Genomic DNA, 16,760 nt, shown 5'->3' on the forward strand with positions numbered 1-16,760 from the left:
ATTCCTTACCCCAACAACTCATCTCCTGATGTTTTGGCCTCTTGTATGGTGAGAAGAATGAGCTTGGATTCAGTAACAAATTTAGCAGCCCAGGGTCCAACATTCTCGAGAATGTTCTTTGACCCTCCTCTGCTCTCCTGGTACTGCCCCCTCCTTTTTAGCCCCCTAGCTGAGGGAGCCTTCTGTTCTATTGCATAGTGTACAATGTGGAGCCCTCCAAGCTGGGAATCCTGGTAGAAATGGGCCTCCGTGAGCACATCGACTTGGTAGTCAGATGTCGAGCAAGTTGCTTCAATTCTCTGAGCCTCGGTTTCTTCAGCAGTCAAATGGGAGTATTAGTAGCCACTGCACAGGGTGAGAACTGAATCAGATGTTGTACACAAAGGGCTTTAACAGAGGGTCTGATGTACAGCTAGACCACTAAATATCACCTCCCTGTCATCAAGGGGAGACTTGGGCTGGGTCTTTAAGGAGATTTAGATGAACAGGTGGAGCTTGCGGGGTCATAGGGGAAAGTGGGCTGAGGTAGGTGGGGGCAGATGGCAAGAGGCCCTGAAACATGGACAAAGGGACCTGGGCCTGAGAAAGCAAAGAGTCGGGAGCCTTGCTTAGTCCCCATTCCCCCTCCTCTTCTCTGGTCAGTACTCCGCATAAAATGTAATAGGTTAAAAATAACAGGATGAATTTTCCTGAACTCAAATTTCAAGTGCTGTTTCCCCAGCTTTGGAAATAGCTACAAATCTGTCCCTGCCCACCCTGGAAAGCAACATAAAACACAGTGTACCCTGACAATGCTGCCTGGTTCCACTGGGCATGGGCTTCAACGTGGCCACCTTCCAGTGCAGGCCCTCTTGGCATGGTTTTCACGGGGTCTGTGCCCCCCCCAAAGAGAGGAAGGCAGGGCCTGGCCCAGGTGGGCTGTCTACTCATTTTTCACTAGAGAGCCCTGAGCCCAGAGTGCACAATGCAACCTGGAGCTGCCTGATCTATAGTTCTTTTGTCCAGCATATGGTAACCCACTTAAGAACTGTAGCTTCTATGATGAAGACATCATCCCTGACATCTGAAATATTAGTACTAAAAGGATTAAATTATCTAGAAATGAAAGCACAGTGGCTAGAGTCACAGACTCAGAGTTGGCCGAGCTGGGGCCAAGGACATTCCTCACCGAAGCCAGTCACTTCCATACCACGCCTTCAATGTTTATTGAGCAACTGCTATGTATCAGGCATTGTCAGAAACAAAGCAGCCTGTCTCACACTCTTCCTGGAGCACACTCAGGGCAAAGGGGTGAAAACTTTTCTGTACCCTTAACATCAATGATACAGAGTGGCTACTCGCTGAGTTATCACAGCACTGGATTTCTAAGCCTCAGTTTCCCCATCTATAAACCTCTCCTCATGGAAAGGCTGTGGGCATGAAAACAGTCTTAAAACTCCTATTACTTCACCTGACTCTTACAAGGCATCAGCCACTGGGAGGTGCTATTTTCAATTTGCTGGAAAGCTACCAAAATATCTCCTCTTACTAGTACTTCTGAGAAATAGCTAATGTAAAAAACATATAAAAGTTTAGTTAATACCAAACCCTGAAAGAACAACTCTTAGTCCATATTAGATCTTTCACTTTTAGTTTAAACTTTGTGCTTTGTTGCCTGTGCTTTGTAAAAGAATGTTGTCTACAGACTGAAATATACAGAATAGGTTATTCCCAAAGCTCTCACAGCTAAGGGTCCATTCAAAGGATGAGAGATCAAAAGTTGCAGAACAGAGAACAACAATTATCTTGTTGGAATTTTACAGGAATATCATGACCTGACCTACATGGACAGCTGTAAGAACAAAGAATTCCAACACCAGGAGGTTTGCAACAACCAAACATGCCCCTCCCTCATCTTGCCTTTAAAACTGTTTTGCTGAAGTCTTTAGGAGAAATCAAGGTTTTGGGGGCATGAGCAACCTGACTCCTTGTATGGCCCTGCAATATATCTTTCTTTGCTCCAAAGTCCAGTGTTTCATTATTGTTTGGCCTCACTGTGCGTTGGACACATGAACTTGCATTCAGTTACAATAATAATAATGACAATAATAATGATAATAATAAGTTTTTAAAATGCTTACTATTATGTGATTTCCAAGCATTTCAGCCTCCCAACAACACTGTGTGGTACATACTAAAATTATCCCATTTCACAGATGAGAAAATTCCAGCACAGAAATATTAACAGGCCAGAGTCACACATGTCTTAAGAATATTGCCTGAGTTTGCATTTGCTTCCATTTGCCTCCTGCTACCCCTTCCACTCTCTCTAGATTCCCGACAAGTTGGCAAGTCAAGTCCAACAATGTAGACTCTTCTTTTCACCAGTTGCCTTCCTCTCTTTCCCTTCCTTTCTATCCATATCTAAACACAGCAGAAGGCTGCTTGTTACAAAACTAAAAAAATTCTCTAAGCATTTGCAAATTTCTATTCATTAGTCCCCTTTAGATACACTGTTCTGCAAAGCATAACTTTCTAAGGAAAAGACCTTGGTAACTAAACAAAGAACAAAGCGGTTTTGCTTTTTTTTTTTTTTTTGCTTATCCCCCCTCCCCCACAAGTCTACAAGGATTAAGCCAAAACCTGATGCTATCAATGACTAACAGTGCACTCTGGGAGGAAATTAAGTTGATAACCGGATACTCTGTGCTTTCCACAGAAGGCCTCTTAGATAGTAAAGATGTATACCTCACACAGAATTTTAATAAATGCAGGTTCTTAAATACAAAGGAAAGCACCAAAATCATTACCTTGAGTTATCTGTTCTTTGTGTTTGCCAGTAGTCTTTTACCAAGATGCATGACTGTACATATTCCTAGACAAAAATCACACATACACTGGCTCTCCCCAACCTCCAGAGCAGCTTCTCAGAGCTCCTATGCAGCTATCTCTTAGGCTCTAGTCCTGAGAAAGACCGTGAATGAAACAAACTAACAACTCATGCTGTATGTTTTCCTTTAAATGGAGAGGAAGAAGCAGCAATGAGTTGGTAGTGGTATTCTTTTCTAAACAGGAAACATTGGAGGAAAGAAGTGATATTTGACAGGCTCTGACTGACAGAAAGAAAAATAGAGAAACTACAGAGATGGGGTCAGTAAAATGCAGCTGTCAGTTGAAACCCACCAAAAATCCACCCTGCCACATCTTCTGTTTCTCAAATGAAGTGGACCCTCACACCAGTCTCCTAGGATGGGGTCAGGGAGACATGTAACTAGAGAGGTGACATCCTGCACAAAAAGTCTTTTTGCCTGCACAAAAAGTCCAGTATCCCCACTTGTGAACTGGGGAACCAGACAGTAACCTGCCCCTACCCCCCTCTCCCTCTCCACTGAAGAAGGAAGGCCAGTGGAGGAAAAAATGGGGAGGTTTGAGGTGCTCCTGCAGTGGCTTTTAAGTGCTATATAACAACAGACTCTAATCCCAAGTGAGACAAAAGCCTCTGCCATAAACATGGTTAGCAACGAGTTTCTGGAAACATTTTCTGAGGATGCAGGGAGGGAGGAGTATTGTGCATACTACTTTACCTTAAAACAACAACCTGGTTCATTTTCCTTTCACAGGCCATGTGCAGCGTGGCCCACCCCGGCATGGTATGCATGGTATTTGCAAGTAATTTCAGCTGTAAGAAGAGGAGTCCCTAGTATTCACAGAGTCAGGTGCCATTTTGAAAACTGCTCCTCTCTACCTAGAGCTCCCAAATTTCCGGATGTAACTTAGAAGTGCACTTCAAAATGGAATCCTGCTCTTTCTGTCTTACTTCACTCTGTATGACAGACTCTAGGTCCATCTAGTCTCTACAAATGACCCAATTTTGTTCCTTTTTATGGCTGAGTAAGGTTCCATTATATATAATGTACCATATCTTCTTTATCCATTCCTCTGTTGATGGACATTTAAGTTGCTTCCATGACCTGGCTATTGTAAATACTGCTGCAGTGAACATTGGGGTGCATGTGTCTTTTTGAATTATGGTTTTCTCAGGGCATATGCCCAGTAGTGGGATTGCTGGGTCACATGGTAGCTCTATTTTTAGTTTTTTAAGAAACCTCTGGATATATGTACACATACAGCTGATTCACATCGTTGTACAGCAGAAACTAAGATAACATTGTAAAGCAACTATACCCCAAGGGGAAAAATAAAATGGTATTGTGCTCCAAAAACTCCATTCAAAATATAGAGTTTGATTTTTAAATTCAACCTTCAGAGTTTTAGGCATAATGGAATTGCAGTCTCTGGCCTTCAAAACCAGCCTCCTTAGCAATTCACAATTTAGGAAAGTAATGAACAGGAAAGTGAAAAAACTTCCTCCTCATCAGGCAGGAAGTAAGTAGCATAGCTTGAACTTGACTGACTTTTTCTAAGGGAGAGGTGTTGTACTCTATAAACTCCAGATAAATTAACAACGAATCAGCAGCTATTAGTTATTTGGTTTCGGTGCTCACCAAAATTGTAGCGATAAAAAAATTTGCATGCTACGGTAATAAAGGTTTTTTTTCTTAATCATTTATGGTGGTTTACTTCCCACGCAAGTCTAGGAGGATGCCAGCGAAGAGACAAAGAGGGCCGGGGTGGGGCGTAGGGCTTCCACTGGCCTGAAAGCTGAAATCACGGGAATCGCACCGCTGCAGTGGGCGAGGGCCTGAGGCGAGGGACACCGCACCCTGGCTTGGGGATGTCTGCAACGGACAAAGGCAGCTTCGCAGTAAAGGAATGCCAGTCCCCCTAGGTACCACCCAGGCCTTTAGTTATCACGCTCCGGTCCCCAAGAACAGGTTTGCGCGGCTGCTGCAAAAACCCATGATGACAGAACAGACATACAGGGCTGGGGACATACATTATGAAGGAAGTGTTGCAGGGTGGGTTTTGCGCGTTTTATTTTTCCGCCCTCGCTGCGGTTAGGTGCGTGGGTGGACGCGGGGTGTGGGTCCCCAACGCCAGCCAGGCCCAGGACGCCGTTCCGGAGACGCTGCGCGAAGAAGTTAAGCACGCCGGCGGTGACGTCACCTCATTTACATAGGAGCGCGCATATAGCGGCGCCAGCCGGGCCCCGCCCGGCACTCGGCGGCGACTACTGCGGAGGCCGGACCTCGTTCGCTTGTAGCTCGCTCCGGTGAGCCCTGGGGCCCCTGCCACTTTGCTCCCCTTCCCGCCCCGCGCCCTCATTCCTGAAGCCGAGCACGAATCGTCTTCCCGGGAAAGGCTGCCCCTGGGGAGCTTGGGGGTGCTAGACCCTTCCAGATGCTGGGTAACGGGGTCGAGAACTCTGTGATTTTTTTTTTTTTAAATATTTAAAAACTTGGCAGTTTTGCTGTGGCAGCTCCGATGGGAACATTTTTTTCTTTCCTCCCCCAAAAGCATTCTGCATGCCTCGTAGGCGATGGTGAATCAGGAGCAGCAAGATCCTTTGTTCCCGCTCACACCCACCCAAGCCCGGAGCTCCACAATGACATTTTTTCTCTCTCCTCCTATGGCTTTATGGGCTGTATCTGTTAAGGTTTAAGGCGGCTGGGCTATAATATGAAATGTTTAAAACGCCCTTCTTGCAGGGGGATGTGTGCAGAGCTGCGGAGTGGCTCCTAAATGCAGATCAGCGTTGATCTAGAGGGTGTGGGGGGCAGCTTTGTGTGCGGCTGGCTACATTGTTGAGCGAAAGGAAGGAAGCGGGTAGGGCGGTGGTCGGTGGCGCCCGGCAGCAGCTGCCGCCTTTGTGAGCAGAGAAGAAAGCAGGACGGCTCGCATCTTTGGGGAAGAGGCCACGTATAGAAAACGGAAACATTTTGTGCAGCCTTGGCTTCATTTTAAGAAATCTACGTCGATTTTCTTCCCCTTAAACTTGAAATGGTTTCACTTTTCTGTAATGTTGAAACGCTGCAAGTAACTAACCCACAGTGGTTAACCTCACTGTTCCGAAAGATTTGGCCTCCTAGTGTGGGCGATCTTCCCAATTTGACCCCCCGCGTTTTGAAATACTAAAGGCGGGGAGGGAGGCTCTCATTTTTTCCTGTAGAAAGAGTATGATCTTTAGCCCTGAATGAAAGCGGAAGGAGTCAAAGTGGGTTTTCCGGCAGGAGACAGGAGGGCAGAGGCTTGTTTCTGAGTGGGGAGGCCTGCCCTCAACCTCCCTCTTGGCTTTGTACCTGCAGCTTCCTCTGCAGCCATGTCTGACAAACCCGATATGGCTGAGATTGAGAAATTCGATAAGTCGAAACTGAAGAAAACAGAAACGAAAGAGAAAAATCCACTGCCTTCACAAGAAAGTAAGCCTCCCTCCCACCCCCCTTCTTTAGAAAAGACCGAACGGGAGTGGCGGGGTGGGTAGGAGAGGATGGGAGGGGCTGGGAGAATTGGGGTGGGTGCAGGGAGTGCGGGGGAGGAGCTGACAGTTTTTTGATTCACGCGGCATGGAAAGGTTAATTGAAAATTGCCTTGCAGTCAACAAACACGGGGCTTTAATAATCTAATTGAGTGTTTAATATACCATATTAATATGCAAATACCTTTATCCTTTTCTCTGTTCAAATGTTGTATATCACATAAATATTTCATAGTGGAATGCCTATTTGTGCTTGTAGAAATTTGATGAGGAGAGATGTCTTTAAACGAAAGTACTGAAATCCTATGCTCGGCTATTACTGAATTCGCATCTCCAGCCCCCTCCATCTTTTTTTTTTGTCTTTTTCTTTTCCGGTCGCAGCGATTGAACAGGAGAAGCAAGCAGGCGAGTCGTAATAAGGCGTGAGCCTCCATATGCACTGTACATTCCACGAGCATTGCCTTGTTATTTTAATTCTTTTAGCTGTTTAACTTTGTAAGATGCAAAGAGGTTGGATTAAGATTTAATGACTGTGCTGCCCCTTTTCACATCAAAGAATGGAGGAGAACTACTGACAACAAAGGCCGCGCCTGCCTCTCCCATCCGCCTGTCTGGCTGGGAGGAAAAGAACTTGCATGTTGGTGAAGGAGGAGGCTGGGTGGGACGACAGTGAAATTTAGAGTAAAGAGCAAGGTGGTCCAAGGTGTCCTGCGGGCTGTAAAATGCAGTTAAATCAGAGTGCCATTTTTTTTTTGTTGTTGTTCAAATGATTTTAATTATTGGAATGCACAATTTTTTAACATGCAAATAAAGTTTTAAAACCTACCTTGTGTGGCTGGTGTCTGGAAGGCTTATTCCCAGATTAAATCTATGCAAAGGGGCCTGCCTCTTGGCCTCACTGGGGAAAAATAAATGACAGACATCTGGTGATCTAGGTAAATTACGTTATATCATAGAAAAGGGTTTCACCTGGGTATGTGAAATCCCTTGTCTAGACTAGCTAGTTGGTACATCATTTTCATAGGCTGAATTCATGTGAGGTGTATTAAAGACTTCTTAAAAATATATTTACAATCTTGGTTTTGATAAGGCAACACTTTCTATAACGAAAAAAATGAAATGGGAATATATATAGCAAAGTATTTCTGGTATCAAATTGAACTTGGTTATTTAACCAGTTACTGGCTTTGATACAAATAGAATTCAAGCAGTCTTACTAGATTAAAAAATGGGTGGAAACTGCATTTTTAACAGAGTGTTAAAAAGGAAGTTAGTATTTGTGATTCCTCATTGTGTAACGGCTCACTTTCTATTAGAATTCAACATTTAAATTTTTTTATACAGTGAAAAATACATATACCATTAATGAATATGATTTTAGGATAATTAAGTACTGTTAATTCAAATAAATTAAAATATTTGGATTTTTAAACTGGTACCAGTGGCATTGTGCTAAGTTTAATTCAACATGAATTAATTGGCTCATTTCCAGGTTTTTATTGTCTGATAATCCTCAATTTGAAATGCTTTCAATGATAGGAAAAGGAAAGCCTTTGTGTTTAGTCATTTTAATGTGCAGGAAAAGAAGGAAGTAAATTACCTTTTTTTTTCTAATAGTCTTAACACTATTAATCCTTAATGGATTCCGAGGTTCTCTAACAAAAACAACTGAATTTTTAAATGAAAGTTTATGCAAAATCTCAAATTTACAATGTAAATATCCAGGAAGGTAAACTTTTCACCCAAGAATTGACATATGAAAACATCTTTCTTGGGCTTCCCTGGTGGCACAGTGGTTAAGAATCTGCCTGCCAATGCAGGGGACACAGGTTCAAGTCGTGGTCCTGGAAGATCCCACATGCCGTGGAGTGACGAAGCCTGTGCGCCACAACTACTGAACCTGCGCTCTAGAACCTGCGAGCCCCAACTACTGAGCACATGTGCCACAACTACTGAAGCCCATTCACCTAGAACCCGTGCTCTGCAACGAGAAGCCACTGCAATGAGAAGCCCGAGCACCTTAACTAGAGAAAGCCCGCACGCAGCAACGAAGACCCAACACAGCCAAAAGTAAAATAAAATAATAAATTTTTAGAATAATAATAAAATGTCTTACTTGAAGTTGGGGTGGGAATGAGGGTGGGGGATAAAGGTGAGTGCAAATTGTTGATTATTCAACTGGTTGATTTCATTTCCTTTGCTAAACACATTTTGAGAAATGCACAGGAAACCATTTAAACTGGTTTAGGTAATCAACCAGACCATCAACTAGAAGCCTTGATCTGCGTTGCAAGGGAAGGGATGGCTGCAAAACCTGAAGTGCCACATCCTGCTTGATGAGAAAAGACAAGGACAGTGAGCACAAAGTTCAGGGAACTTTCTCAAGCTGAAGCCTGGCCCTCCAGCCCTGCATTTTCTCTTCTTGCCTCTAAGGAAGGGTGTGGCAAAATGAAAATGTGCAAGGCACAAAGATAAACCAAACCCAGGTAGGTTTTTGCTGTGTGCATTTTTCAAACAAGGCAAAGATTGTAAGAAATTACCACACAGAAATTAACATACCATTGTAAAGCAATTATACTCCAATACAGATGTTTAAAAAAAAAATTACCACAAATCCAGTATCCTCAATTTAAAGTAAGTGGATACCTAGAGGAGCAGGATTATTCATGAGATCAAGTAAAGGCAAAGAAGGCCTTTTTTCGTTTGGAGGGCAAATTATTGAATTTTGGCTACTTGATATGTGGGTTGGGGAATCCAAAGTTTCTGCCTATTTCTGCCAGATTTGCTTTGTATTCTTAATTTTGCACATGGCAGGTGAAGGTGGAGTGGGGAAACTACATTTTAAAATTTGATGGGAGGAGAAACCATTGTTTTGTTCTGTTTTCTTTCCCCAGGAGTATGAGATAATTTTGCCACTTGGGGGTATTTATGAATCAGTATGGGAATTTATTGCCGTGGTATTTAGGAGATTGCAGTGAACACTTTCTTACAGACAGAAAGGGGACAAGAGGTTTACCATTAAAATGAAGGGTCATCATTGGATTCTCATAACCATTAGATTCTCCCCACACCTTTGTGAGTCAGGTAACGTCTCCTAAATGCATGAGGAGGATCTATTCATTTCCCTCAAAGAACCAGCTAACTCAAGACAGAATATTTTCTGTTACTTCTAAATGAATGGTTCCAAATTCATACTTTGGAAAGAACAGTTCATTTTGGGAATAATATTAGCCCCCAAATAAAGGTAAAGTATCCTGAGCCTTAGCACAGAATTTAAGCTCAAAATACACTACTTAGTTAGGATAACAGAACAGGTCACCCCCAGATATGCCACTTTTTGATATATTGACTATTTTGAACTGTAGACACACTAAAAACAGCAAATACAGTGAGAGGCTTTCACTGACATCCCCTCAGCTGCCTAAAGACAGATCCTCCGAAAAGGATACAATTGTTATCAACACATTCTTACTCCCACCCCAGGGAGTTTCATTAACTAAGGGAGATTGACTCTTCATCACAGAAGAGACTAGAAGACAATAGTACACTCAAAGTTGTCACGAACTATGCTACCTCTCATCTATTATTTTAAAAATCACTCTCCCCTGAGAGACCTATATCCTCTCCCCTTTCCTTATTAATGTGGTATTTAATCCTTGGTTCCAAAGTTACCCACTTTTCCTGGTTGTTATACATGTATATATGTTAATATATTTCTATTTTATTTTTCTCTTTTTAATCTCTTTACTACCATGTTCTCAGAAGAGAATTCCAAAGAGTAGAGAAGAAATCTATTTTTCTCCCTTATATTAACCTTGAAAGTACTTATTGCTTGATTACTCCAGCAGCCCTCACTCTGCCCCAGGAGGGCACAAGAAAAATGTATTCTTCCCTCTCCCTCCCCAGACACAAAAGTTCTCAATTTTAGATTTCATTTCCAAGAGTGACTTACACTGTAATCTAAGAGAATTAAACTCAGCAAATTGGGGTTCCAATACATTTTATTTACGTATAATGAGATGAGATTTATGGATGTCAGTATTCTAGTAAAAAATTACATAATTTTCTGCTTCTGAGGTCCTGACATTGCCTGACTCCAGCCCATCCAAAGACAGGTTGCTTTAACTCAGGACCCGAGTATCCTGTCAATAAATTCCTCTCACGTTAGCTAGCTGGAATTGGTGTATATTGTCTGTCACCACTCAGTCACTTGCAATATGCTTTTTTGTCTTTTTTTGGAATTTTATGTCCTTTTATTTATTTATTTTTTAACATCTTTATTGGAGTATAATTACTTTACAATGGTAGGTTTCTGCTTTATAACAAATTGAATCAGCTATACATACACATATATGCCCATATCTCCTCCCTCTTGCGTCTCCCATCCACCCTCCCTATCCCACCCCTCTAGGTGGTCACAAAGCACCCAGCTGATCTCCCTGTGCTATGCGGCTGCTTCCCACTAGCTATCTGTTTTACATTTGGTAGTATATATATGTCAATGCCACTATCTCACTTCATCCCTGCTTACCATTCCCCCTCCCCATGTCCTCAAGTCCATTCTCTACGTCTGCGTTTTTATACCTGTCCTGCCCCTAAGTTCTTCAGAACCACTTTTTTTTTTTTTTAGATTCCATATATATGTGTTAGCATATAGTATTTGTTTTTCTTTCTGACTTACTTCATTCTGTATGACAGTCTGCAGGTCTATCCACCTCATTACAAATAACTCAATTTCATTTCATTTTATGGCTAATATTCCATTGTATATATGTGCCACATTTTCTTTATACATTCATCTGTCAATGGACACTTAGGTTGCTTCCATGACCTGGCTATTGTAAATAGAGCTGCAATGAACATTTTGGTACATGACTGTTTTTGAATTATGGTTTTCTCAGGGTTTATGCCCAGTAGTGGTATTGCTGGGTCACATGGTAGTTCTATTTTTAGTTTTCTAAGGAACCTCCATCCTGTTCTCCATAGTGGTTGTATCAATTTATATTCCCACCAACAGTGCAAGAGGGTTCCCTTTTCTCCACACCCTCTCCGGCATTTATTGTTTGTAGATTTTTTTGATGATGGCCATTCTGACTGGTGTGAGGTAATACCTGTTTGTGATTTTTTATGTCAAGTTCTTTCCTGCCTCCATGCCCTACATATGAAAAGGAGTAAAAGAGAACAGGATTTGCAGAGAGACCCTCAGGATAGCTAAGCTCTATCAAGGAGTCTGTAAAGTCCCCCAAAAGAGTACATAAGTGATAGAGAAGAGAGTAATTACAGAAATAAATGAGAGACAAAAAGATCTAGGCAATACAACAAAATGTCCTAGATGAGAAAATATTTTCCCAGTCAATGAAAGGGCCTACTGAACAAAGCTAATGTTGTTCCTACATGGTAAATATTTATTTAACTGTCATTATTTAAAGCACTTAATCTTTTCAGGTAAAGTTTATCCATGGTGTTAGATTCATGCCAAGTAAGTCTTTCTGTTACAAGTCAGAGTTTAAGAACTCAAATGCATAAAGGCTAATGACAATTGATTAATGGTCAAAAATCGTATCTCTAAGTAAATTGACCTGAACAACTACTGCCCCAAAGGGTGGTAGTACAGGTTCCCTGCTGGTTCAGTATCCACACTCAATGTCCACAGATAAAGTTTTATTGGTACACTCCCAAATGCATTCACTTGAAAAATGTCTATGACTGCTCTTGTGCTAAAATGGCAGAGTTCAGTAGCTGCAATAGAGAGCAAATGGCCTGCAAAGCTGAAAATATTTACTAACTCTTTACAGAACAAGTTTTCTGCCCTCTAATTTATACAAAGCTATTTTCAGAAGGAGAATTTAGGCACAGCATGAAATGTTTAGACACACAAATTACCACAGTGAATTGATATGGAACATAAACCTAATGTTTCATGTGATATTTCTAATGTATAAGCTGGGAAAGTGAAAATATGGAGATTAAAGTAAAAAAACAGACATCAAGAACCTAAACTTTGAGCATCAGGAAAGGGCATAGAATAGAACAAATGTTTGAAGGCATGTATTTACAGTTGTCATGTTTCCTTTCTGTATTAGCATGTTACTCTTTCTGAAAGTGGAGGTATGCAACCAGAAGGCAATCGTTAACCTTTCCTGTTTGACTAATGGATGAAGGATACTCAGCTTTGATACCAGTCTGAGTAGGCTGTGATGAGTGTAACTTTTTTTTTTTTTTTTTGCGGTACGCGGGCTTCTCACCGTTGTGGCCTCTCCCGTTGCGGAGCACAGGCTCCGGATGCGCAGGCTCAGCGGCCATGGCTCACGGGCCCAACCGCTCCGCGGCATGCGGGATCTTCCCGGACCGGGGCACGAACCCGTATCCCCTGCATCGGCAGGTGGACTCTAAACCACTGCGTCACCAGGGAAGCCCGAGTGTAAGTTTTGATAGCTAATATCTTAAACACACTTTGGAGATCCCATGAAAAGGCTGAGTATGTGTCTATATGTTAATGACCCCCTAGAGGTGCTGTGGTCAGGTTCACTTTTTAGTTTGGACATATTTCAGTCCAGTTGAGATGGGATAACATTTTCAGTATTGTTATTGAAGAGAATGGTCAGTGGTGGAGGAGAGACATGGGTAAGAAAAATAGTTACCCTTTGTAATTTCTAGTTTGCATATGTGTATGTGTCTGTGTGTATCTAATGTTTTATTTTGAAAGTCTCTTATTATAGAAATTCATATATACAATTTATAAATATATAATAAAGATACATCTTTGTATATATTTGTGTTCTTAAACATTTATTGATAACTATTATATGTGGTAATGAAAGATTTGGATATTTCTCATCTTAAGTTTTTTATTGCTACATAAGAAATTGCAACAAACTTAGGATCACAAAACAACACGTTCATAATGTCATAGTTTCTTTCTGTTAGAAGTCCAATGATGGCTCATTGGGTGCTTTGTTCAGTGTCGCACAAGGCTAAATTAAGATATTGACTGGGTTTACATTCTCATCTGGAATCTCATTTTTCTTCCAAGTTTCTGTGGTTCTTTGCAGAATTCATTTCTTTGAAGCTGTAGAGCTCATTGTGGCTTGCTACTTCAAGCTCAGCAAGAGAAATTCTCTGTGATTCAGAGAAGAACTTAAGCCCTTTTATAGAATGCCCAGCTGATTAAATCAGTCCCACCTAAGATATTCTTCCTTTTGATAACTTAACTGATTGGAACTTCGGTTATGTCTTCAAAATTCCTTGCCATAATATAATACAATCAGGGCATGACACCTTTATTATATAACCTAATCGTGGCATAACACCAGGTAACAAAAATCATAGATGTCACTATAGAATTTTGCCTATTTTACTTCTGCTCAAGTAAAGCATGCATTCCAGAGTCAGAGGGTGCTAACTCTGAATCTTAGCTCTCCCACCTACAAGTTCTTTGACTAAACAAGTAACTTAATCTTTCTATGCTTTATTTCCTTTAACTGTAGACTCAAGATTATTCTAGCACCTACTTCTTTAGCCTAGTGCTAAAATTAAATTGAATAATATTTATAAAGGATATAGTACACTGGCAAATAGCAAGTGGGGAGTAAATGACATATTCATTTTCAGACAATAGAAAAATGATGTTGAACAGCTCCAGAATTTTAATCACTGGATCTTCAAAAAGAAAGGCAAGAGGGGAAAAACTAAGAACATGTTATCCCTGATGTTATAATAGAAAGGGCTTACTTTGGTGGTGATTTAGAATAAGCTAATTTAATACATAGTGCATTAACACAAAGTGAGACACTATAGGTGAAAGTCTCTACCTTCAATAACTATTATTTGAGTTTAAATCTGGACAGCAATACCTGCTTAATAATTGTCTTTGGATAAATTGAGTGATTAGTTTCTTTAAAAAGTCAAATCACTTGTTAAAGCAAATAATTTCTTCCCTGTTGCTGTTACCCACAGAGCTATTTGAACATGGCAAATACTTAATGTGCCCACATGACCCTTCCTTTCTATTCTAATTGAGGATGAGATCTATTATTATGAAACCAAGAGAGAAAGTCTAACTGTAAGAACATTTGCCAAAGATCTTGATGAAGTTGTGTAGCAAATGGAGGAATATAAATATGAAACCCAGGATTCATAGTTTCTGTACTGAAGAATAGTTCTTATCTACCTCCTAGTCTCAAGCTAAAAGCCTATTATTAAGCCTTTCTCTGAAGAGAAGAAGGACAAAAACAATATCCACAAAACAAGAAGAGCCTCCCCAAACACCACTCTAAATCTTGCCCTTGGAAGTAAAGTCAAACAGCTTCCACTTATTACAGACTTCCTAATATGTGGAAAAACCACAACCCCACGTTACCTCATGCTTACAACAATGGGCAGACAGAAACCACAAGGTGTGGGCTTTTGTCTTTCTCCTATATTGGCTTCTTATTCTCCAGAATGGCTTCTAGCCTGGTAACAGGGAGAGTGCCTGCTGGCTGAGGAACACTCTGCAGAGTGGCTGGTATGGCTGTGGGTGGTGTCTGGGGAGCGTGGGAAAGGAAAATTCCTGGGAGCCAGGGCTGTGCTGTAGGTCTAGTAACTCAGCCATCCTGGAAATCTTGACATGCCTGGTGCTTTGGGATCCTTGGACTTCCTATCAGAGTAAAATAAAGAGCTAACCATTCAAAGCTTTCTGTAAGAGATTGTGAGAAATGGGATGGGGAAAGAGTTCAACCTACATTCTGAATCTCATTTTTAAGTGATAGTAAGACATCTCTGAATTGAGAGGGGAAGTCTGCATTCTGACACTGATATACTTCTGACACCAACTGCAAGTTCAAGGGCTTCCCAAGACTAGTTTCAGTAATTCGCTAGAACAATTTACTGAATTTACAAAGCTATTATAATTACAGTTATACTTTATTTCAGTGAAAGAATACAGATTAAAATCTGTATTTTAATACAGATTTTAATGGATACATGGGGTAGAATCCAGGAAAAAGTTGTCCTTACCAAAGAGAGATTTGTTCTTGCCTTTGGTTATTAGGGGATAATCTCTAAACTGTTAAAATGTGCTGCCTATCAGGCATGTCTTTTTTTACCTGGAGCATTGAGCAGTCAAATAGTAACAATGTGATTTGGGGTTAGGTCTTTGTGTCACATGACATCAGCAGGGTCTCTTGACAGGATGTAGACTTCAGAGTGAGATCATACCACCGTGATGAAACCCTAAAAGAAATCTCTGGACACCAAAGCTCAGTTGAGCTTCCTGTTTGACAAAATTCCTTGCGTATTGTCACACATCAGTATCTGGAAAGTAATTAACTTGTCCATGACTCCACTGGGAGAGCACAACTGGAAGCTTGGCAATTTAGAATTCTCCTCGAATTATTATTACTAAGAGAAATAATTAATCGACGGGGTGCTGATTCAATTTTAGTCTTATATTTCTGGATTGTTGGAGCTACTTAAGCAGCTGGCCCGTGGGTGGACTCCTTAGAGCACATTTGAACACCTTACAGAGAGGTACATTTTACCCAGGCTGTACCATCTTTCTGGCTCTGAGAGTCCCTGGAATGCTGGTGAAAGGATGCTAAGTCAACCCTCCACATTACTTATGTGTTTCCATGAAAGATATAATAAACCATGTTTCTCTATACTGTCTGAAGATGGGTCATGTGGCAGGGTCTCTCTTGACAAAGGCGGCCAGGAAGTGACTCTCTCCTCCCCAGAGACAGCATTCTCAAATTGCTTTTTTTCTGCTCAGTAAGGGTTAAAGGAAGTGAAAACTGTCATACTCTTCTGCATGCTGTCTTTTCAGACAGAGCAGAAAAGACCACCCGTACGTTCTTCTAAATGTTTGTTAAGAAATGATTGAAAATAGCATGCAAAAAATTGTATCTGTATTTGCTTCTTCTTCTTTATCTATGAAATGAAAGCAAAAAGTGACATAGTATTTGCATTTGAAACTGCAGTACTATTAAAGCTGTGTCTACTGGCTCAACAAGTACACAATATTCTAGAAGCATGAGCCCTTCCCAGAAGCCAACTCAGCCATTTCTTAAGTATGAAAAGAACTGGGGCATGTGGTAAAATACAATGTTAAAAATTGTATTTTACAATTATAACAAGAGTTTTCTCTGTACTCATACTGTACTCTTATGTGCATGTGATTTTTTAAAAACAACAGCATGAAGTAGAGTGATTAAAAGAATCTGCTACAGAATGTGAAACCAAACACTTTTCCATTTCCTTTTACAATTTTGAAGAGCTTTATTCCCTTTTTCTTTACTACACTACCTGAGGCATTTTAAAATCTAAGCAGGTATGAACTCTGTGGGAAATTGAAGCTGTATTTTATTCAGCTTTATGTCCCAGACAGCCAGGAATGGTAGTACTAGGATTTGATAAATAAAAACCA

General features: G+C 41.0%; 2 protein-coding genes across 2 annotated transcripts in view; one reads left to right on the forward strand and one right to left on the reverse strand.

The window, feature by feature from the left end:
- Nucleotides 1-16,760, reverse strand: part of LOC137217907 (carbonic anhydrase 5B, mitochondrial-like) — a 196,143-nt gene that overhangs the window by 9,590 nt on the left and 169,793 nt on the right. The window lies entirely within an intron of this gene.
- LOC137217869 (thymosin beta-4) lies at nucleotides 5,056-7,180 on the forward strand. Its single transcript, XM_067724866.1, has 3 exons — nucleotides 5,056-5,152; nucleotides 6,186-6,299; nucleotides 6,737-7,180. The coding sequence occupies exons 2-3, from the start codon at nucleotides 6,200-6,202 to the stop codon at nucleotides 6,769-6,771; spliced, it is 135 nt and encodes a 44-aa protein (XP_067580967.1). The 5' UTR covers nucleotides 5,056-5,152; nucleotides 6,186-6,199; the 3' UTR covers nucleotides 6,772-7,180.

Source organism: Pseudorca crassidens, chromosome Y (genome assembly GCF_039906515.1).
Source record: "Pseudorca crassidens isolate mPseCra1 chromosome Y, mPseCra1.hap1, whole genome shotgun sequence".
NCBI lineage: Eukaryota > Metazoa > Chordata > Mammalia > Artiodactyla > Delphinidae > Pseudorca > Pseudorca crassidens.